The following is a 25,577-nucleotide window of genomic DNA, read 5'->3' as shown; positions in this document are numbered from 1 at the left end:
GAACAAGAATACCCTTAATGATCCTAGACTCAATTAAATCTTTTAAACGAAATTACAACACTGTCCTTGATGTGATCCTCACACGAAATACTCATCCAAGGGTATTTTGGGAAATCAGATTGAAAAAGAAGGAAATTTGACTTGGAATGCCCCTAATTTAGCCTTGTTTTGGTCAAGATGTTAGTTGTAGGAAGAGAGATCATAATAAAGAAAGACTATCACTATCACTATCATGGATATTATTAATATTATTATTATCAATATCATCAGCAGCAGCAGCTTCTTGTTCAAGGATTGAATATGGCAGCCCCTTTTTAGTAAGAAAAATTTGCCATTTTCTTTAGTTTCTGTCTACAAGAAAAAGCATCATTTGTTTGATCAAGAGAGAAAGAAAGATATCATCAAATGGATGAAAAACTTCCTCCAGGCTTCAGGTTCCATCCAACTGATGAAGAACTAATAACTTTCTATCTATCTCAGAAGGTTTCTGATTTTGGATTCACTTCTAAGGCTATTATAGATGTTGATCTTAACAAGTGCGAGCCATGGGACCTCCCAGGTTTGAACCTGTTTTATATATTTATTCTCATCCTGTGATGCAAAAACAAAATTGTTTTTTTAATCTTTCTTCTACTAAGTTTAGATTTGAAATATTTCCTTAATTTTTTTTACATTTTTTGAAGTAACTAATACGAAAAGTTTTGATTGAAAATTAAACGTGAGACATTTGTTCGGTTAGCAAAAGACTCTTTTACTTGAGTTGGATTGGTTTAAAAATATTTCAGCATTTATATATATCTTGATTCAAATATAAAAAAAAAAAAATCATTGAATTTTTCAAAATATATACTTGTTATTGATCAATTACATATTATAAAATACATTTTAAAGCTAATTAGTCACTAATTTAATATCATTTTTTCTTCACTTGTCTAATATCTCTTCATTTATCAAATTATCAACACTATAAGCCTATTTGAAAATACTTGAAACTTAGTGTTTTCATAGTTTTTTTAAAATGCTTAAGTTTCATAATTTATTTATTTTACTTTTAAAGTTTATATTATTTCCTCATAATACATAGTCTATATCAAGTCTCAAACATCTTGATAATCTAATTTAACTATGAAGTCATAACTAATTGATACCAAAAAAAGGGGATATTACTAAATTTTGTCACAAAAGATAGTGTTTTCAAAGCTATTTAATTTTTTGAAATTTGCATTAAAACCGTATATGTGTATATGTATTAATATAACATCTTTATAATATTCCTTATCAAATTAAATTATTCGAATTTGAGAAACAAATAAACAAACATAACCGTTTGAATTGGACTATTTTGTGTTTTTAGTCTCTATTAATTAAATGCGATTATGTAGTGTATAATTTTATTGTAACTTTAAAATAATCGATCATAGCTAAAGCATCAATGGGAGAAAAGGAATGGTACTTCTTTAGCTTAAAGGATCGAAAATACCCAACTGGCCTAAGAACCAACCGCGCAACTGAAGCTGGCTATTGGAAAACGACAGGCAAAGACAAGGAGATATTTCGTGGAGGGGTCTTAGTTGGAATGAAGAAAACCCTAGTTTTCTACAAAGGTAGAGCTCCCAAGGGTGAGAAAAGCAATTGGGTCATGCATGAGTATAGGCTAGAAACTAAGAATTGCTTTAGAGCTACAAAGGTAATTAATTACATGCATGCTATATATATCTTTTCATATGCATTATTATGAATATTTATTTATTTAGTAATTTATCGAGTTTTTTTTTTCATTTTTAGGACGAATGGGTGGTGTGTAGAATTTTCCAAAAGAGTTCAACTATGAAGAAACCGTCTCAACAAACTCCATCGTCTCCCCAATCTCCTGAATCTGATCAGGATGATGATACAAACATTATGACAAACGAATTTGGCGATATTGAACAACTACCAAACTTGAACATTTTACCTAATAATTACTCATCAAGTTCCATAGACATAAATGGCTCAATACAAAACTATAGCAACTTGAGCATGAACATGAACTGGCCAATTACAACTGCAAGTCCATCACTTTCATCATGGCCTAATACTAGCCTTCTTAGCCCATATACTAGTGTTGACTCCTTGATCCTTAGGGCATTGCAATTGAGGAATGTGTATCCACAACCTTTGGATTTGGCGAGCACTAACCAATACTCTTTCATGCCTCGAGGAATTACAAATGAAATTTCTCAATATGGAGCGGACTTTGAGCCTACGAATCTCTTGGCATCCTCATCGAGTGTTCAAGAACCAGTGCAACAACCACAACAACAACCTCATGAACACACGTTTAATATGGACTCAATTTGGTAATCGAATCGTATCATCATCTAACAACTATAGCTAAAAACTTTGCATGCAAGTATGTAATATATATTATAATGCCATATCCAATTGCACATGGTTGTATTAATCTAAGATATCATCTTTTTAAAGTTAGATTGCAATTATAGTTTTATTTTTTTGAAATAGGGTTAGTGTTGAAACAATCGTAAAGAATACTATTCGTGCCCCTAAAACAAATTCAAATAAATTTAAGATATCTTAACATCTCAAAGACGCAGGTTCTACATGATTTTTTTCTGAGAAAAATCGATCATTTTATTGTTGCAAAAACTCTAAGAACCTAAAAAGGACCTCATATATAAGAATGAGATTCGCTGCTCCCAATTTAACGTGCTATCCCTTCCCATATACAAGGACTCTTCTTTGTATAAAATATAATTTTAAATAATAATAGAAAAAAAAATCTAATTTTAATTTATTTTTTGAATGTAGAAACTAGGAAGTCAACCTAACCAATATCGAACAAATGAATATGATTTTCCACTTCACAATGTAATGAATATAAATCTTATTTTAATGTATATATATAAATATATTTATGAAAAAAATCATATTTATTTATTAAGTTTGTATTATGATCAAATTTATTGATGTAATAAAAATATTTTGTCAGTCTACAGAAAGTTGATAAGAAAATGTCATATATATTAACATAAAAGATCACTAAATGGTATTTGTTTATTCTTTAATGTACTTTCAAAATTTATTTATAAGAACTCCATCTAATAATAAAACTGTATTCTGCCTAATTGATTCAATTATTAAAATATTAGGAAGTTAAAATCGAGACAAAATAAAGGAGAACTCGCGACCTACAATATAGGAGTATAGTCTAATTGTTTCTGAATTCCAACAAACGATTTAAATCCGAATAAAAAAAGAAAAAGGAAAAATAATGGTATGGATTTGTTAATAATGTCCTATATATATTTTAGTTAAATAATATATTATGTAACAAATTTAAATATATTTATTTGAATATTATATATTTTAGTGTAAATTTTTATATTTTAAAAAGTATTTATTAATTTATAATTTAGGCATGATGTAATAATATATATATATGTAATAATATATATATATATATATATATATATATATATATATATATATATAACATTTTAACATATATTTTTTTTAAACTAAAAATTAATAAATAATTTTAAATATATATTAAGATATATAAATATAATAAATATATATATTGTGTAACACTGTTTATTTTTAAATTATATGTATATTTTTTAAATTAAAAAAATGCAATAAAATTAATAATGATATGATAAATAGAATAAAAAGAGTATCTCGTATAATTCATTTTTTTTTAAAGTATATAAATATGATACAAATGAATAAAATAAAATAAAAAATACGAAAATGTATCTTATCACCCAACACAATTAAAACACAACGAGATTAATTATTTGAAAATAACAATAAAAATATAAAAAAAAAATATCACCAACAAAATAACGTAAAATAAAATTTATTTAGCTTTATCAAATAACTCATATAATTTCATATTTATTAATATATTTTTTAAAATATTTCAAATTTACATAAAATTTATTTAAACCATATATCTAAATATATATTTTAAAATTTAGAAAAGACATAAAAAAAAATTATATTGTTTATTATAATATAAAGACACCTAATAATAAAAAAAAGAAAAAAGAAAGAGTAATCATATTCATTTTTTTTTATCTAGATTGACAAGTTGACTCAATAATCCAACTATATGGCAATATGATTATGGATTGAGAGTATCTCAACCACACTAATTAACTCTAACTCACTTAAAAAATAGAAAAAATAATTGCATAACTAGGATTTGAAATCTCCTTGTCTAAATTTTTTCACAAAATTTACCCTGATAAATAATATAATAATATCAAATAAAATCTATCAAGTTTAATGAAATATTTGTCTTGAGTGGCAAGGAATCGATGAATAACGACGATATTTCTTTCCGCTTTAAACTAATATATATATATATATATATATAATAATGATGTTTAATTTTAAAGTGTTTGAATTATCGGGTCGAGAGCTATGGTTAATTTGAATATATATATGAAAGTAAATGGATATTTGGATCGGATTGTAGATTGAGCCGTCCAAAACTTAAAACGGTTAAAAATAAAATTAAAAATGTTATATGTATATTTCGAATTTATAACCTAACAAAACAAGTACAACTCTTTAACGAACAAGGCTAAAAAGACTTTATATTTTAAATTGAACACGAGACATTTTAACAATATAAGTTCATTTTTTTAACTAACTAATATATATATATATAATATATATATATAATATATATATATAATGATGCTTATTTTTAAAGTGTCCGGATTGTCGGATCGAGAGTTGTGGTTAATTTAGATATATGTGAGAGTAAATGAATATTTGGGTTTATGGGTTGACCCGCACATAAACTTAAAATAGTTAAAAAAAATAAAATAAAAATGCTAAAGATATGTTTTGAACTTGCAATCTAACAAAAACAAGTACAACTATTTAACCAACTAGACTAATAAGACTTTATATTTTAAATTCAACACCAAATTTGATGAACGCGAGACATTTTAACGATATAAGTTCAACTTTTTAACTAACTAATCTTATATTATACAGTGTTCAGATTGCCGGGTCGAGAACTGTGGTTAATTTGGATATATATATAAGGGTGTAAACAAACTGAGCTGAGCTCGAACTAGTCCTAGCTCGAGTTCGGCTCGAGCTCGATCGAGCCTTTAATATTAATCTCGAACCCGGCTCGATCATATAATCATAGGCTCAAGTTCGGCTCGAAAGACTCGAATTTAAATATATTTATATATTAATTTCTTATATTAAAAAAATAACTGAACAAGATTTAGGGTTTTATAGTAAAAGATTTTTTTATATATATAAATAACAAAACAACGTTGAATGAGAGGAGTAAGATGACCACTAGATTGTCCCAACCAGGGACGGATTCAGAAATTTATATTGGGGTGGATTTAAATTTTGTGTAATAGATTATATATATTAAAAGAAGATGTTATATTATGATATTTAAATAAGTTGAAATCTACCCAAATTTTGAAAAATAAAATTTATTAATAATAAAATATATATTAACATCATTGTCTAAATCTTGTTCAATATAAATTGTCTAAATCTTGTTCAATATAAATTGTCAAATAGTTCGCAAAAAAAAATTATCCTCTATTTTATTGCGAGGTTCTATTAATTGTTTATTGCTAAAAATATTTGCTCCGTACGATTTTAATGTTAAAAATAAGTAAATATTTTATTAATGTTAAAAAAAATAATGTTAACATTATAAATTAAAAAGTTAATTAAACATAATAAAATAAAATCAGTTATAAACATAATGTACACAATTCTTAAGAAAAAAAATATTAGAGAAGAGAATTAGAAAAAAAAATGAAATTCTATATATTTTGAATTAAAAAAATAATTATAAAAAATAAAATTAAAATAATTAAATAATAAAAATTTAGTAGAATATTAAATTAATGGAATAAAATTTAAAATTTGCATCTAAACATGAAAATAAATCCGGATACAAATATTAGAATATTATGTGACTATATATAGATAGTGTATATATTTTACAAATGAGTGAGAAGCAAGAATCTCCGATATTTTTATATTATTTTATATACATTAAAAAAAATTATGGATGGGCTTAAGCCCACCTAAGCCAATGTATACATACGTCCCTGGTCTCAACCATTCCAATGTATACATACGTCCCTGGTCTCAACCATTAAAGTCTCTCGTGTTCGGACTATAAATATTGTCGACGAAAAATATAATAAAGGTGATAAAAAAGATAATAATGATGCGACAACAAAATATAAGTATTATCTATTTTAGCTTTATAAATGTGAATTTTAACATTATGCTAGTTTATAAAGCAACCCTTAAAAAACATATATGTGCATCTTGCATACATGCTTAAAATATAAAGATAAAAATCTATTTATCATCATCATCTTCCCAATCTTTATGAAGATATATATAACTTGTTATTTATTCAAATATAATTTGACCAATCTTTATGAAGATATATATAATTTGTTATTTATTCAAATATAATTTGATGATTACTAGATCTCACCGCCAAAATCACACAAAAATGCAGAAAAAATAAACATTTGAGTTGTTTGTACATATACACATTAAGCCAGCCATGCATGCATATTTAAGCAAAGATTCGATCTCCTACTTATTTAAGGAGGAGACGAATTCAAGATTTCATGGTCGAGTTCACTAATCTTGTCGAGCAAGAGCTTCTTCTCCGTCTCAAGCTGGATCATGTACTCTTCTTGCCCAACGTAAAGCCTCTCCAGCTCTCTCAGAGATTCCGACACCTCACCTAGATCATCACCATCCACCAATGTATCGAGTTTTATCATAATTTGTTTCATCTGTAACAAAACAAAACAAATCTTCATTCAACGAGTTATAACAAACAATTGAAAAACTGTTTCTATTATTAAAAATAAATCTCACCAGGCAAGAGTTTCGGTGCGCTTTAATCGTACATGTTTCCGATTCAAAAGATAATCTCTTTTCAACTTCGAAATTCTTTCTCGTGATTCGAATACGAATCTCTCCATTTTTCACCCCTTCAAGAGCTACCCATTTCTCGCAAGGTTGGTTAAGATCCAATTGCTGATAATTCACGACGCATTCGCCAATGCTCGATGTAGGTAAAACCGTGTTGTGATCTTTCACATACAAAGCCAAATGACTGCCATCATCCAAAAATTTAAACTTTTGATTCCATATCGGATTCAAAGTCTTATACATTACCTTAGTTTTCTCCTTAACTGATCCATAATGAACCCTAACATACGGATCACTCTTTCCATTACGATCCGCAGCCACCAGATCTTTCGCTTCTATGAGAACAAGTTCAATCCAAGCATTCGAACCGTCGTTATCATCAATTTTTGAGGCCTCTATCTTAAGCCGTACATCTCCTGAATCAACATTCTCAAGTGGGACCCAAACATCTCTTGGGCAGCCATCGATTAGTCCTTCTAAGCTGACTTGTGCACCACCGAGGTTCTTGTCTATAAAAGTATCATCACTATAACACTTTATTTTCAAATACTCGCCATTTGTTAATTCCTCGAACTCAAACTGCTTATCCCATACAGGACTTGTTGTGTGCCTAACAACTTTGGTTTCCTGAATGTCCTAAAAAAAGGAATTCCAGAGCCGATTTCAGTCTTTTGATGAAATATTAGATATTATATTATGTTATGAGATTACAATAACATCTCATAATATAATATTATTACCTTATATTGAAGGTATTGGATCTGATATATAAGGAGAATCTCTATATATAATGTAACAACACAAAAAGTTTATCTAAGGATCAAGAAGGAAGATGATAATACCTTTCCATACTGAAGTTTAACGTAAGGATCACATTTTCCAAACTTGTGCATCCCGATAAGATCCTTCCCTTCAACAACTGTAACTGAAATCTTTCTCCCAGTTTTGGAAGTGAAACTTGAGGAGGATCCAGATAATGGTAAATGGCTCAAGCTAAGTGAACCATCGGAACAGTGCCATTCCTTTAAGATAAGTCTTACAGTTAACTGTAAATGTCAAATTTGATGTTAAAAAGAGGAAGAGAATTCAACAGCTTGATTTCTTCAACAATGGTTATAGTATTGATACCTTTCCAGAATCCATTCCCTCAAAGGGAACAATCATTTCAACTTCTTTTCCACAAAATTCAGCATGCTGAGCAACAATGCCATTGTCCGGTCCTAATGCCCAATATATTACTGAATCATCGGCAACATATTTCATCTGTTGATCATTGGCAGAAGAACAAACTCTAGTTTAACACAGAAATTCATTTTGATTAACTCGTTAATATCTTGATAAAGAAGTGATTTAAGAACTTAATAGAGTTAACAAAGAAGTGACTACTGAAATTAACTAGAGCCATTTTTTAAAATACCTTAATTTCACAGGTTGCAAGGTGGTTGTACCTAGCATTTCCCGGATTAGATTCATAAAGATGGAATTTCAGAATCCCCATTTCATCATGTAAAACCATATTGAACGATGCATTCCATTTTGGTTTTGTTCCTGATCTCAAATCAGTCTTCCTAGAAAGCTGCTCGAGTTTGACCTCCACAAATGTAGATAGATCTTTCTCAATATGGTAACCTTCTAAACTAGGTTGTCTTACAGAAAGTTCACTAGCAGAAATTACTTTAACATAAACCATTCCCCCCACTACACTTTTCCTCAAGTCTACAGAAGGCAAAGACAGACATCTTCGACGAGGTTCAACCATTGTCTTTTCTATTGTATCATTTAAAACCTTAACCTGTCACACAAAAAATTAAAAAAATTCTAACCAATATCTGATAGCATTTCGAGAATGATTTGTTTGGTTGAAGAAAAGTACCAGCCAAGAAGAAACAATTGGGAATTCGGTGGCTGGTAATGATTGGGTTTCGCCAGTTCCAAATGCCAAATCTATTCTAACCTCGGGAGAGTATAAGAAAGAGTATAGAACAGCTTTTCCATCTAGAATTGGCCTCAAAAGAAGCTGTTTGTAGAATATACAATCAGATTCATGATAATAACAAATATTGAAGAAAAAGAAAGTTAATTACCTCTCCTTTAATATGAACATTTTTTACTGCTATCTTTGCAATCCTCATCAAAGGATTAGTCAACTTGGCCACCAAAAGAATACTCACGTCGGTTGTGTCCCAGTCAAAGCTCGTCCGCATAGTTCTCTGCTAAGACTTGGCGACAATCCACAACATAAAAGGAAAGATTTGGTTTTTTGTTTTGTCATAATTGTGAATTTACAGAACAGAACAAAAAAGGAGACCTGGTCTCTAAACATTGACCAACAAGTACCATTAAGGCCAAAACTTGGTGGACAAGAACCTAGTGAGAATTCTTCCAGTTCAATCTTCTCCTGCAAGAACAAAAAAATGTCACATTTGAGCGGAAAACTATAAAAATTGTGAACAGAAAATAAATAAATTAGAAGGGATAAATTATTCACTTACTATTAAAGGAGGCTTTCGATGCTTCAATCGTTCCTGCAAAGGAAATGCACATTTCATTGGAAAAAACACGATGAATAAAACAAAAATCAAGATTTCTATTCACCTCAACAATGGATGAAAATTTCAGTGAAAGCTTTGGATTCACGAAGTTGGGCCAAATTTCATTAAGTAATTTGTTGAACCATTCACAATGCTCTAATGGGGTAACAGGCTGTGTAAATTACAAAAGATTTCATCAACATAACAAAAGGAACATCAATCAAAACATGGACTTTTAAAATGATTAAAATACAAAACTGATGCATTCGACATGACTTGCTTCCATCTTCTTTCCAAATCCTTAGCTTGAATCTGAGATTGATAGTTTCCATACTGCAGAATGAAGATTACTGCCTTTTTATAATCCCATTAATAAAGATTTCTCTACATTTAACAAAGAAATTATCCAAATGAAAGTAACATCTAATTCAAGCTCATAATTCTATTTCCACTGAAATAGATGAAAATCAATTGAAAAAAGGTTCAATATTCATATTCAGCTTATTAATTGAAGCAACTTTGATTGATCTGGAATTAAAGATTTCGCTACATTTAACAAAGAAAGGATCACAATCGTGGGTTTTTCTCATTTTGGATCACAATCAAAAGGACCCAAATGAAAGTAACATCTAATTCAAGCTAATAATTCTATTTCCACTGAAATAGATGAAAATCAATTGAAAAAGGGTGTTTCAATATTCATATTCATCTTATTATTTGAAATAACTTTGATTGATCTGTTCTATATATACCTGATAAGTTGCCCAGACAGCAACTGAAAGAGGAACGAAGTTAGTAAAGCACATGAACCATCTCTCAATCGACCAAACAATCAGAATCAAAGCAATCATCCATGGAAATAAAGGTTTATCATTCGACAAGTAATTCAAGAAGTCTTTAGCCCTACTAACATCAAAACCCTTCGCCGTTCTTCTAGTTCTACCCATTTCAAACAGTTGCAGAATCTCAGTTCATCATTAATTTGAGCTCAAATGGAAGGAGAAATGTTAATGAGTAAAAAGAGAAGATATATAAAGTTGGGTTGAATAGAATCAGAATCAAACAAGGCCTAAGGACAATATAAGCCAGATGTCTGTTTTATAAGCGCGGATATTACAATTTTTTAAATATTTTATATAACAAATTAAAAATATTATCTTTTTATAAATGGCTTATATTAAAATTGTCATAACTTTTTTTTTCCGATTACATAAATCTTTTGATATATATATATATATATATATTAATATTATAATGTAATTTTTTTTGGTTACATTTTATATAAGAAAATATTTTATCATATACATAATTTCATTTTTGAATTATGATCTAATCATAAAATGTAAATAGGATTAATCTTGAAGGAGAGAAAAATAAAAAAATAGAAAAAAATAAAAAAATGATAATAGGTGAGGTCATATAACATAATAGAAATGATTGAGGGAGAGAATTTGGTGAGAGAATAAGAAAGAGAATGACGTGGACGGCAATATTATTGGCTGAAAAAATTAAATAATTTCTCTCTCTCATTCTCTCTCTCAAATTCCCCTATCACTCACATATCTATATATATCTAATAACGCTTAATTTGAAATGGCTCTCTCCAAAATGATTCTCATATCACAAGGTATTTTTTCATATTTCTCTCTTCATTTATGAATTGTTTTTCTTTCCCTCACCGTATATATATTTTCATGAATTCTATTAATTAAGTTTCATCATTAATTATTTTAGGTCGTTTACTCCTTTATATATATACTTATATATATATATATATATTAATATTTTTTATTAATTATTTTAAAAGTAAATCTAATAATTCTCCTCTAAAATATTATATATATTAATTAATATTATATTTATTAATTGAATTTTTATAAAAAAAAGTAAGAAAAATAAGAGATTTAGTTAATATATTATATTAATTATAAAAAAAAATATTTATATTAATTTAATTTAATATTAAATATTAAATATAAAAATATACCAGAATAAAAAAACTTTCAGTTATGATATTATAATTATCTATTAATTTAATTTAACATTAAATAATGATTATATCAACGTATATAACTACAATTAAATCAATATGTTAAATCAACCATACTTTTCATTAGGGATGGCAAATTTCTGAGTTTCGGGGGACCCGAACCGGACCCGAATCTACCCCGAAAAATCGGGTCCATTATTGACCCGAACCTGACCGGTTCCGACCCGATGGGTACCCGACCCGACCCGGACCCAATTTTTAAATTAAAAGTTCTGGATTTTTTTTAATTTTATTTTTAATATGATCATTAATCAAATCTAAAAAGTTTTGAGAAAATTTACAAATCAAACCAAGTCATTTTAGGGATGACCTAAATCTCATTTCACTATCTTTCTCTTTATAATGGGCTAAACATAATGGGCTTAACAGTATATTTTTTACAACAAAAAGGACAGAAAAAACAACATGGTCTTCTCTCTCATCATATTCCCATTTTGATAAAAGAATGAAAGATTAGGTTTCACCATTACTGCACCCTTACCCTTTTTCAGATTACATTATCACTACCAGCAATCAACTAGTTAAAGAAAGAGAAAAAGAGGAACTTTTATTCTATCATTCTCTCTATTTTCAGATTTCTCATTTTTCATTTCATTCAGTTTTGAGTTTTCTATTTTTTTGTGGGTTTGTGTTGTTTTTGTGCGATGACTGCCGAAGTAGTGGTTGCCTTAAGTTGAGATGCAAATCGCGGACGTGTTTACGAATTTGAAGCTGAATCATATGGCAAAAGAGTTCATCCCTTCTTCTACTTGATCGATCAGAGTTGCGATCAGTTTGCCGAGGGCAAAGGAGTTCATCCATGCGTACTTGATCTATCGGTTCGGTTCTGAACTCGGTTTATACATTGGGTACCCGAACCGATTGGTTCTGCCCCGATTTTGCCCCGGAACAGAAAATCAAAGAAACTACCCGAACCGATCGGTTCGGTTCCTTCGGGTCCACTTTGCCATGCCTACTTTTCATCTTCTTTTTCACCCAAATATTTTCTCTTATAAATAATCTTAGATTAACAAGGTTCAATTGAAGAGAGAATAGTCATATCGAACTTATAATATTCTCAATTTCTCTATCAATATCATGCTTTCAATAATTGAATTTGCATTATGTTATGTTTCAACAATTCATTGTTCACTGTTTTGCATTTTTTTCTAGGAATTTGATCATTTCAGGCAGCTACAACAACATCATCGGTCTTCAAGCGTGTTATCTCTGTATCGACTCGTAATCTTCTCAATTTCTCTATCAATATAATATTTTCAATAATTGAATTTGTATTATGTTATGTTTCAACAATCTTTTGTTCACTATTTTGAAATTTTTATTAGAAATTTGATCGTTTCAAACACCTGCAATAACGTCATACACATTTCATCGATCTTCTTTTGAATCCGATCGTTTCAGGCAGCTGCAATAACATCATACGTATTTTATCGATCTTCTTTTGAATCCGATATGGTCAAAGTATGAGTAATGATTAAATTATATGACTAATTAATAAAATAAAATAAAAAATTAAATGCATATGATCTCTATATTCTTAGCCTAATATTTTTTACTATTTTCCATTTTTTTTTGAAATATTATTATTATTATTTATTATAACATTTAATTAATTTATTTATTATTCACATTATTTTATAATATTTGTTTAATTAATTTATTTATTATTATCATTATTGTATAATATTTGTCTTGATTATCCTATTTAATATATTCATATTATATTAATAATAATGTGATTTAGTCTGAATTTAATCATAACAGGTTGTTAATTCTATCATTATTTATTATTTGGTCATGCAGTGTTATCCTATTTGTTCTTCTCGCTAGATACCTACTGTTATGTATAGGAAAATCTGTAAAGGGGATTTCAAATGCCCCCAAGAAAAATGGGAAGGAAAGAAGACAAGGATTTAAAATCAAGAAAAAGCCAAAAATTCTTTGCCTCTTTGAATTTAGAAAAATAAAATAAAAATTATTATTTTTTATTTAATTATTTATTTATATTATTTCATAATACAGTCTAATAAGATATTTTATAATAAATTATAAGTAAAATTATATTTTAATAAATAATATTAATATTTTAATTATATGTATATAAATGTTGGAGATGTACATCAAGCTCTCTCCAAAATGATCTTCATCATCGTATGTATTTTCTCTTTCTTATATATATATATATATTTTCATATATATATATATATATATTTTATTAATTATTAACAAAATTTACTCATTAATTATTCTATGTCGGTTATTTTTTTATATATATACTTTTATATATTTTGATCATTTTATCATAAAATTCGTTTATAAAAAGATATTTTGAATTTTTTATTGCATTAATTTCTAATTTTGTTTGGTTTGTTTTAGGTACTTTAAGTTATTGTAGGCCATTATATTTTTGGATGCAAGCTATTGTACTTCTAAATGTTTGTTCACTTAAAATACTTTAATTTTAAGATAATTATGTTTAGCTCTAGATTTATATATTCATATGTATACACTAACTTGGAATAATTAAAATCAAGTATTTTATTTAATACTCCTATTTTTATTGAAATAATAATGTGTTTTATAAATTTAATTTTATTGTGCAACTTTTATTTTTATGGTAATACTTTTGTTTTTTATACTCCTATTTTAAAGAAAAAATGTTAGTAAAAATAAACTCAATAAATATAACATACCATCCATATATATTATTATTTTTTATTAAATATTTCATCTAAATAATTTGATTATTTATAGATAAATTCAACTAAAATAAACCCTTCTCATCTAAACAGTCATCTATAATTATTGAGATTTGTATTAAATATTAATATTAATTATGAAAATTATTTAAGAAATTTAAATTATAAAAAAATATACTTTACGGATAATAAATATTATTATAACCTCACATCCATAAAATAAATTATTTAGTTTCATTCTAATTTATAACTAATTAATGAAAATAATACATTTGGACGGTTGGAGATGGAATTACTTCGATCATTTGTACAAGTATTTTTTTTCTCTAATTACTATTATTCTAGATACGTCATGGTATAGCATTATTTGGACTACAAGATCAAACCAGACTCTAGAGCAAGATTTGATAAGTAATAATCAACAAATTGGTATTCATTTATCAACAGATTTTTTTCTTCCATTTGAACTTATTTCAATAATTCTTTTAGTAGCCTTAATAGGTGCAATTACAAACATGGTTAGAACCCTTATGTGTCTTGAACTTATATTAAATGCAGTTAATATAAATTTTGTAACATTTTTTGATTTTTTTGATAGTCGTCAATTAAAAGAATCCATTTTTTCACCTATTATATGAATTTTGTTTGTATTATGTGAACTCATTTTGTGAGTTTTTATTTATGTTTGGGTTAATTTGAATTATTAAAAATAAAATTTTATTTTATTTTAAAAAATATATTTTTTTAAATCCAATCAAAATTTATGTATTAAAACTTATTATTTAATTATATATTTATAAACTTAAGGTTTTTGAGTCCAAACAAATATTCCAAAAATCATATATTCTAATAAAAACAGTTTTTTAATTATATATATATAAATATATATATATATATATAGTCCTTATCAAGATACATGTATATATATGCAAACAAATATTATAATATTCGAGTATTAATCACTTTACTATTTTTTAATATATTTTTATATATTATTATAAGAGTAATGATATATACACTTACACCTTCCCATAGCATTTATATCATTTGAAAAAAAAAATATATATTTTTCTCTCTTTTATATTTTTTTTAATATATATTTTCTCATTCTTTCCAAATAACCAAATAAAAAAAAATATATTTTTCTCTCTTTTATATTTTTTTTAATATATATTTTCTCATTCTTTCCAAATGACCAAATGAGGTAGGTGCTATGCAAAGCTGTATTACTATATATATATGAGTAATCTATATATATATGAGTAGTGATAGGGGAAGGGGATTTGAGGGAAGGAATGAGAAAGGAAATGATTTGACATACCTCATTGGTTAGAAAAATGGTAAAGTAGAAGGAAAGAGAGAAAAAAGATAAATTATTTAATTTTTTCAGCCAATCATAACGTCATTTTCTCTCTTATTCCCTCACCAAATTCCCTCCCCAATTAATTCTATCTCTATATAAATAATGGCCCGTAACATATCATTATTGTTTTTAAAAATTAAATAGCTACTTAAGTGTAGGGCTTGTTTGTTTGTGATGCACCTATTAAATCTAAAACCTCTTAGCTAAACTAAATTATTTATATTTTTACAATATAACATAAAAAAAATAATTGATCCGGTCCGGCCCGAACCGACCCGGCCCGACCAGTTTGGGATCCATTATATTCTATTTGTTTTCTTTCTTATTATTAATTGATTAATCTCCTTTAAAGATTAAATTGTGAATAAAAATATTGTGATTAAATTATTTATGGATTCTCATAATTATTATTTTATGAAAGTTGTTTGATATTGGGTTATTTGAAAACGCTGTTATTTTATTTATTTATTTATTTTTAAATGTATTAAAACGCTGCCGTTTTGATTAATGGCACATCAGATCCGAACCCTAAATTTGTTCTAATCTCCGTCCTTGTTTAAACACAGCTGAGCTTTCCTCATCGGCAATTGTTCGATCCCTCCGATTATGGCGGCTACTGCGATTGCTCTTCACCTAAGAGCTAAAATCAGGCCAGTATCAAACCCTAGATTTTCTCACCTTTATTCATCATCATCATCGAATTTCAATGAGGAGCCCCAAGCAGCAGAGTCTCAATCTCATCCTGATTCGTCTTCTTCGTCGTCGTCTTCATACTTTAGCGACACCAAAGCCAAACTGAGACAGCAGTATCCACAACAACCATTTCATCTCTCCTCCAATGGCCCCTTTTCATCGCCAGCCACTTCAAAAGTTGCCTCTATGGAAGAAATACGAAAGAATCTCTCCAATTTCAAACAGCGGGCCTCTCCACAGCGTCCGCAACCGTCATCGAAACCAGATCCTCTCTCATTTCATGAACTTTACCAGCGCAGCGTGATCCCGAAAGATGGAAAATCGATGGGAGAACCGGGAAAAGGTACGACAACATCGTTCGCTTCAATTCGCGAAAGCTTGAAGCTGATTGATAAGAATCGAGACATTGGTAAGGGAACTGATTCTATGTCGCTTTCGAATGTCAAGGAGAGTTTTAAACTAAAACCTGCTGATTCTGTTGTAAGAGGTCAATCTAATGTGTTTGGTAGAACGAACAATCTTCCTTCTTCTGTGTTTGGGAAGGAAATGAAGGATAAGAGGATGGTTGAATCACCTTCCATGAAGACGGAGTTTATGAAGACGTATACGTATGATCAATTGGGGGAGAAGCTGAAGAAGTTGAGGCCAAATACTGAAGCTGATAATTGGTTTTCGTTAACAGAGTTGAATGAGAGGCTGGTGAAGCTTAGGGAGATTGAACAGAAGGAGAGTGACTCTATGGCTGGTGGCTTCAACTTCAAGGTTTTGAAGGAAAGCATTAAGATGGTGTCAGATGCTCAAAAGAATATGACTCTACCAGGTTCTATTGAATTTCAGTTTCTTCTTCATATTGCAATGTATAGATAATTATGAGAATACACTAGTAAGCAATTATGTTATTGCAGTTCCGAGGTTTGATATCATAGGAAACCTCAATGAAACTCCTTCTTACATGAGGAATCCACCAAAGGAGCAATTATTTGAGAAGGCATGTATCGATCATCCTTTTCTTGCTTTTCTCTATTTGTCCCAATCTTTCAATTGTGAAGTGCACCTCTATATTTCATTGAAGTTAACACCTGTGATAACCCTAAGTATGATTTCTCCCAAATTGCTTACTAGTATAGTCTGCAATTGCTCGATCTCAAGTGTGAATTAATTCAAACCTGGAAAATCTATATCTTTTGCACTGCAAAATTTCAGCTTGTGTGTAGTTTCTTCTGTATTGCCCTAAAATTTAGAGCTTATTTGATCTTGGGTTATTTGAAAAAATTCTGAATTATTTGGAAAAAAAAAATCAAGGTTGATGCTTGTTTTAAAAAAAACTAGATTCTGTAGGTTTATTAACCAATGTACCATTTTCTTATACATATATATAATAAATCAAGTGTAAAAAAGGAAGTGTATTTCAGTTTATGATGTGTATCATGAGATTGAGGAAATGATGTTTGATGGGAATCCACATCAAACAAGCTCTTAGTTTGAATTTGATTGGCGTGTAATATCCGAGTTTGTTAACTTGCAATGTTTCAACAACTTAGGATGTTTTTGATCAAACTGAAATTTCACATCAAACAAGCTCTTAGTTTTAATTTGATTGGCGTGTAATATCCAAGTTTGTTAACTCTCTCTGTTTCAACAACTTAGGATGCTTTTGATCAAACTGAAATTAAGTGTTGATTGCTGCATATGTTATTTACAAAAGATTCCAAACCTTTCTAGTCCAAACTAAATATGTTCATTTTGCAGTATTTTCATCCTGATAACATGTCATCGGCGGAGACAATGAAGCTTGAGCTGGCAAAAGTCAGGGAAGAATTTAAAATGTCCGAATCAGATTGTGGATCTGCTCGTGTCCAAGGTAAAGAACTTAAATTGATTTTCAATATGGGCTTTCTCAATTTTGAGATCTCATGTATATGTTTATTTGCATGCTATGTTAATTGTATTTAAGGGGGGATCGAACTTGATTCATGACTTTCCACTTGAGCTATCCTAGGTGGACAAGAAAATACTAACTTATAAAAAGTCGTAAAAATCAATAATAGGAGAACTCCACAAGTGCATAAAAATGCAATAAACCAAATAACTTTAACCATAAGCAAAAACAGTTCAGCAATATACAAAACCATAAGAAAAAAACAGCTCAGCAATATACAAAGCTATAAGCAAAAACAGTTCAGCAATATAAGGATTGTTTAGATAAAGAAATATTCTATTATCCTTGGTATTTTTTTTTTGTGACTGGAGTTTATTCCCTGGGGGCGGCTAACATGGCCCCCTATTGTCATGACTCCATTTAAGTAAAGCGTTCTTAGTGGAAATTAAACCTAAGAGACCAATGACCTTTTGTCACTTGAGCCACTCGAGTGGGTCTAGTATTTAAAATTCTGAAACATAAAATTCTGTAACATTACAAAAAGTATAATAAGATATTTTAGTATTTTAATTGATATTTGACGGAATGAGCATTGATGGTGGATGGTGATTTATTTTCATCTGCATTTATTTATAAAAAATTAATTTGTTTCTGGAAAATGTCTTATATGATGAAAAATTGGATTATTTGAGTTAATTGAAAATACTTTAAAAGAAAAAAATTATTTGATTAATTTGACTATTTATTCTGTTTGTTCTTCATTTATCATCTATGACTTCTTTGATATGCAATTATTTTATTTTTAGATGAAAAACTGAATTATTTGAGTTTAATTAACTTTCATTAGTTAATCTTGTATAGGTTAAGTGCTTGTTTGATGTTGCTTGTTTTTACAAACAAACTATTTTTTTCAAAAAGTTTTTTGTTTGATGTAAAAAGTGGTTTATTTGGGTTTAAAAAGTATTGTAACATCCTTAGTATTTAAAATTGTTTATAAATAATAAATTAAGAGTATTTTAGCAACATATGAAAGAAACTCTCGAACTATTTGTTTGCAGTTGCAACACTGACAACAAAGATCAAACATCTCTCGAATGTCCTACACAAGAAGGTAAGTGATTTTTTGAATGAAGTGTTTTTAACTACTACATTAACCACCGATTCGAACTTGTTTTGCATAATTTGTAGGATAAACATTCTAGGAAGGGTCTAATTGAAATGGTAGAGAGGAGGAAAAAGCTATTGAAGTATGTGAGAAGAACAGACTGGGATTCATACTGCCTCTTACTATCTAAACTAGGCCTCAGAGACAAACCGACAGATAAACGTCTAATAAAGCGCTAAACCATCATCCGTTTTTCTTTCAGTTCTCAAATCAGCCTATATGGTTAGTTGAAAGTGGAAGTATCTATTTTCTATGTTCAATTTTTGAAACAATTGCTATTATATGTTCAATCATAACAAGGAACAAAGGCAGGCTTGGAAAACAGATACTCTCTGCTTGATTGCAGGTTTGATCTAATTAGGATAAGTCTTTTGGATAAATTTTTGGATGTGCTTTAATTTGAATGGCCAGCCAGGAATGTAGATTGAATGTATCATTTGAGCACGAATGCTACATTCCAAGATTATGTTTGTAATGACTAAGGTCATTCTATCAAATTTCATGAAATTTATTATATATGATCATATTAAATTATATACATATTCTCTTTATATAACATTCAATACTTGATGTGTTTGGTTGGGCCTACAAACTATACTAACAATATTTTTTGTAATGACTTTTATTTTTAGAATTCATATAAAGTTATACTCTTATACAACTTATATATATATATATATATATATTTTTTTTTTTTTATTTAGTTTTATTATTATTATATATATCATATAGTATACTAATATTATAATTTGATTATTAAAAAATTATACTTATACAAATAATGATAATTTTATCCCACTAAAATGTACGACCAAATCGTTGGGTCAGTTCGTTTAAATCATAAACGTCGGTTACAGTTTATTGATCGGTTTAAAAAATAACTAAACTTAAAATTTGTAAAACAGTTAGAATTCTTTATAATTTTTAAATTTTGTAAAGACGTTCTCTTGGATACACTTTATGAGAGAAATTTTTTTTATGGAAATAAATGAGGATGAGAATGAAGATTAAGACCTCTCTCATCCACACAAAAAATTACCCTAAATCCAAAAATATAACTTATTGGTTCGGTTTGACAAACAATAAACCGACAAACCGAATCAAAAGACTTCGGTTCAAGCTATTTCAGACCGTCAGTTTTTCGGTTGATCATTTCAGCTTGTTTTCGGTTCGGTTTCAGGCGGTTTGGTTCGGTTCCAAGCGGTTCGGTCAGTTTACTTACAAGTCTAACCAAGGTAATCCAGTAGTATGAATCGGATTAAGAGACCAAAATGTCACGGATTCGATTTTATTTAGAAGAGTTTTGTGTTTAAGCGGAGGACCATGGCTGTGAGATGTCATGTTAGTTCTTCTTTAGTTAAAAAAATAAAAATAATAATAATTTTATTAATTATTATATTTTTTAATAATTTAATTAAATTATAAATAATATTTATTTATTTATTCTTGTTTTGTTATAGCCTATTAATAAAATTTATACTATAATTAATTTTATATTTTAACTAAAATTTCATTAAATATTATTATAGCTTTATTTTAATTTTTGACTTAATAATTGTAAATTTATTTTGATGGTATGATTCTTTTTAGAAAGGCCATTAGTACATAATAATAATAATAATAATAATAATAATAATAATAATAATAATAATAATAATAATAATAATAATAATAATAATAATAATAATAATAATAATACAGGAACAAAAATGTATGACTAAGCATAATTTTAAATATTTAATTTTTATTTATATTAATAATTTATTTCTTCTCTTTTTATTAATAATTTATTAATTTGTAAATATATATTTACATATTTTGTTAATTAACTTATTTATTTATATAATTTTTAAAGTAACAATAGAGACAATACATAATATATATTTTTTAAAATATATATTATATTTAATAAACATATATTTAACAGAATAAAAAATTAAGCATAAAATTTTTAATCATTATTTTTACTCTTCTATTATATATATTCTTTGCGGCACTGAATTTTTACCAACAACACCGTTTGATTTGGTTTGTTCGACTTGTTCTACTTATCACTCATCGTTAAGAATCTTTGGAGTCACATTAAAAAATTATAAGATTGTTCTATTTTTGTCATTAGAATTTTAATTATTGCTAATATGTTATATTATTTAACAAGTAATTTTTATTTACTTGTTTGGATTTTGTTGGCATTATTCTACTATTTAATTTTCGATATGTAACTCCTTATTTGAATTAATGATAATTAGTATTTTTTCTTAAAAAAGTAACAATAGGGGATGCCAATAATTATTTGCCCATGTGGTTCACGATCTGAATTACTCAATTAGTGACGTTTTTTTCCAATTTGACTGGTAGTTGATCGGGAATGTGGAGAAGATGATATTTGTGTCTCCCGTCTCGATCTCACCCCGATTCTGCCTAAATCCTAATAAACACTTAAACATATTTTTTTATTCTTTATATTTTGTAAGAATTTTAAGTTTATTTCTTTATAATAATATAAATTTTCAATATATTACAATATATAATATTAAAAAAATATTAATATAATTTTATTAAAGTTTTTTTTTTGAAGAATATAGTATACGATGTCTCGTGAGGATTTCCTAAAACCAAACAAAGTGGGGATGGTAGTAAAAACAACCCCTAAAATAGAATGAGACGGATGATTAACATATTTCCTGCTTCAATCTGCCCCATTGTTATCTCTTTCGTTAATAATGTAGAGTATACGATGATATGTGAGTTTGAATTTGAGGGACGATAGAATTATATGTGCATTTGAGTGCGAATTTAACGAATTGAAGGAATGATGCTTCGAATTGAAAGTGGTGTTTATAATGAATCTTTGAAAGATAATGTTATATGTGAAGCCGAATTTAAGGGATGATAGAGTTATATGTTCATGTGAGTGCAAATTTGAGGGATGATAGAATATTGACGTGAAGTTCTTCGTAAGCGTGTATTTTCTTAAGTTGAGTACAATCTTCCATCATTTTTAATGTCATTTTATTAGTGTTTTATTATTAATTTTGATAAATGTACACCATAACTTGAAAATGTCAATTAGAAAATTAGAGCATTAAAAAGATACACATTGAAACCAAATACAAAATCAAATCTTTAAACTCTTTGTAGTAGATTTAGCTATCTCCGATGACATCTTAAAATAACAACAATCCGATCAATGCCTCGTTCCAGAGAGATTTTAAAGATAAGATGACAAACCGATCAAGAAAAAACTTCTCATGATACTCATTATCTTAGTCCTCTCGAGAATGAGGGGAAACAAATATGTTGTTTAAGATTATAAAGTGAGTTGTGAATATATATGTTAAAATATTTCATGCTACGGTATAGACCTAAGTTCATTTCTCGGCTGATGCATCGGTTAAGAATGAACTTCAATTTTTGTAACTTTTTTTATTGGTTACATGAACATCAGATCAAAGAATAGTAAATGTAATATGGATTGTGAAAAGTATGAGAATATATAGATAATGATAAATGAAACACTTGAAATATATAACCAATTGAAGGTTTGTTTATTGGGTTCTTTGGGGGAAAATATTATGATTACTTTTCCTTTTTAGATTTAAAACTTTTTTTCAATTTGTAAAACTTAGTTGATAAGAAGAATTGGTGTAATAAAAACTTAAAATATATAACTAATTGATGGCATGTTTATTGGGTTATGACTTTGATATAAAAGACAACATTCATTTGGAACAAAATATAATGATTAGTCTTCTTTTTTTCAATTGGTAAACTAAATGACAAGTATTTGTGTAATTATTGAACGATTATTATTTAAAACGACTTAAATTGAAGTGGGATCAGAATAATGTTTCACATGTACCTATATATGTGGTTATTTGTTTAGACAATATATCCAATCATAATAAATCAGTTGATAGAATCTCAAGACCATGTAATCATTCCCAATATATTCATTTATAGTATTAGTATATAATGATTCTATGTATATCTATCCTTATTAAATCTATCCTTATTAAATCTGATTCTAGTATATCATAACTGTATAATCTACCAATAATATACCGGTCCATCTATCTATAAAAAAAATCAAGAAGTAATTAAAATTTGGGACTTCGGTTATTAGAAAAATAAATTATTAATTTTATAATTTAAACAAAAAGTATAATAAAAGAAAAAAAAAATTAAGAACTTGTTTGTATATTTGTTTATCTATATAAACGATAAAATACCATAATAAAATAGTGAGTTCTTTTCCGATTAGAAACAATTTTAATCCTTGTTTTTTTCTGAATTTTAATCGTATTTCTAGTATTTCTATAAGAGGTATAATTACTTAAAACTTGTACCGAAACTCAAAAGACATTTGATCAAAATGATCAAATCTTGAGCTAAAATTAAATACAGAAAACAACATATTGAGAATCCAATTCACCTATCGAAAACCAAGAAAATAATAATAAGGAAACTCAAAATAAGAAATACAAACAATAAAAAAATAATAGGCATATCGAAAACCAAAAAAATGATAATAAGGAAACTCAAAATAAGAAATACAAACAATAAAAAAATAATAAGCATAAAAATTCACCAAAATGGATGAATGATAATATAGAAAATATTGTAAATAATGAAACATTAAGAGAACAAAATTTTACACCAAAAATATATATGTTCCAAATCAAATCAAAAGACAAATCGATATAAACTTTTACGGAAATATGGGATGAAGTAATGAAAAATGAATTACAAAATTTAGAAATACATAATACTTAGGAATATACTACCTAAAGGAAAAAATGCATTAGATGTAAATTGATCAACAAAACAAAATTACATTTCAATGATTTAATAGAAAAATAATAAGTCTAATTAGTGGCAAAAGGATACCATCAAATTGATGGTATTAATTTTCATAAGAACTTTGCACCATTAATTAAGATAGTGTCAATTGGATTACTATTGGACAGCTTCTAAAGGTTAGTTTCTACATCAAGTAATGTCTACGAGTATACATTATTAGTTGTATTATTTGGTCCAATATTCTGGACCTAATTATAGATATAATTTAGGGAGATAGTTATGGCATCCTTTGTATATATATATGTGAGTTGTTTCACAATGCAGAGATCAAAAAATATACATAATCTTTTTCAATCTTATTCTGGTATTAGAGCACTCTCGGTGAGAGATTTCGTTTTTCTTCAAAATTTTCAACGTTGATTTTTTTCTTTTAGCATCTTCTTCCTCTGATTAACCCTAGTGGACTCTAAACCCCAGCCATGAAATCTGAATCGACTGCTGCAACCTCCTCTATTGCTCGTTATGAGCCTTTCTCTCCATATTACCTTCATCCTAGTGAAGGTACTGGCTCGATTATTAACCTGGTTATATTAACTAGTGATAATTATGAAGATTGGAGACGTATGATACATACTAATTTTTGTGCAAAGAACAAACTAGGCTTCCTTGATGGTGATATCACACCTCCAACAACCACTCATCAAGATTTTGCTCAATGGAGTATCGTTAATTCGATGCTTAATGCGTGGATCGTGAATAAATTGGATGAATCGATCCAAGGTTGTGGGATGATCTTCATGAGAAATTTTCCATGGGAAATGGACCGCGTATTCTGGAGCTTAAGTCTCATATTGTTAAGTGTAAGCAACATGGTAAGTCTATTTCTAAATACTATTCCGAATTGCGTCGTTTACAAGATGATTTATATGTGATTGAGAAACTGTCAAAGTGCACATGTGAGGCTGCACCAGAGTATACACGAATTCAGAATAATGCTATTCTCCATCAATTTTGTATGGGATTGGATGCTACTAAATTTGGTAATTGTTTCTTCTATATTCTAATGATGGATCCATTACTTTCACTTAATAATGCATATACTAAGGTTGTTACTGAGGAACGAAAGTAGATTGTTTCAGAAGGAAAATCTACTCCTAGGACTGAGGCTGTCGGTTTTTCAGCCAATGATGTAGTCTTAGGACATTCTAACAGGTCCGGCAATGGCTCGGATAAGCGGATTTGTAGTCATTGTAATAAAAAAGGGCATACGAAGGATAGTTGATTTGTGATTTATGGTTATTCAGAGTGGTATCAAGAACATCATGCTAAGAGTTATCATGGTGGACAACAACCACAACATGGGCGCACATATCAGGCTACTCCTCGTCGCAATATTACAACTCCGGGGGCGTAACCTTGCATCTCACA

At 28.1% G+C, this 25,577-nt stretch overlaps 3 protein-coding genes across 3 annotated transcripts; 2 read left to right on the top strand and 1 right to left on the bottom strand.

The window, feature by feature from the left end:
• The first annotated feature begins 380 nt into the window (after positions 1 to 380).
• LOC124932200 (NAC domain-containing protein 20) lies at positions 381 to 2,476 on the top strand. Its single transcript, XM_047472818.1, has 3 exons — positions 381 to 559; positions 1,422 to 1,687; positions 1,786 to 2,476. The coding sequence occupies exons 1-3, from the start codon at positions 406 to 408 to the stop codon at positions 2,341 to 2,343; spliced, it is 978 nt and encodes a 325-aa protein (XP_047328774.1). The 5' UTR covers positions 381 to 405; the 3' UTR covers positions 2,344 to 2,476.
• Positions 2,477 to 6,422: 3,946 nt separating this feature from the next.
• Positions 6,423 to 10,519, bottom strand: LOC124931431 (extended synaptotagmin-1-like). The gene is made up of 12 exons (XM_047471890.1): positions 10,250 to 10,519; positions 9,756 to 9,830; positions 9,562 to 9,669; positions 9,459 to 9,491; positions 9,275 to 9,364; positions 9,051 to 9,176; positions 8,840 to 8,983; positions 8,384 to 8,758; positions 8,095 to 8,229; positions 7,809 to 8,012; positions 6,910 to 7,602; positions 6,423 to 6,824 (listed from the first exon to the last, which is right to left on the bottom strand). The coding sequence occupies exons 1-12, from the start codon at positions 10,442 to 10,444 to the stop codon at positions 6,627 to 6,629; spliced, it is 2,376 nt and encodes a 791-aa protein (XP_047327846.1). The 5' UTR covers positions 10,445 to 10,519; the 3' UTR covers positions 6,423 to 6,626.
• Positions 10,520 to 16,165: 5,646 nt separating this feature from the next.
• Positions 16,166 to 19,872, top strand: LOC124932940. Its single transcript, XM_047473654.1, has 5 exons — positions 16,166 to 17,122; positions 17,208 to 17,290; positions 18,052 to 18,163; positions 19,240 to 19,292; positions 19,370 to 19,872. Exons 1-5 carry the CDS (start codon positions 16,216 to 16,218, stop codon positions 19,523 to 19,525), a joined length of 1,311 nt encoding a protein of 436 aa, XP_047329610.1. The 5' UTR covers positions 16,166 to 16,215; the 3' UTR covers positions 19,526 to 19,872.
• Positions 19,873 to 25,577: the final 5,705 nt, after the last annotated feature.

The sequence above is a fragment of the Impatiens glandulifera genome, chromosome 3 (genome assembly GCF_907164915.1).
Source record: "Impatiens glandulifera chromosome 3, dImpGla2.1, whole genome shotgun sequence".
In the NCBI taxonomy this organism is placed as follows: domain Eukaryota; kingdom Viridiplantae; phylum Streptophyta; class Magnoliopsida; order Ericales; family Balsaminaceae; genus Impatiens; species Impatiens glandulifera.
Note: the sequence above shows the minus strand (reverse complement) of the source record. Positions and strands in the feature narration are given on the sequence as shown.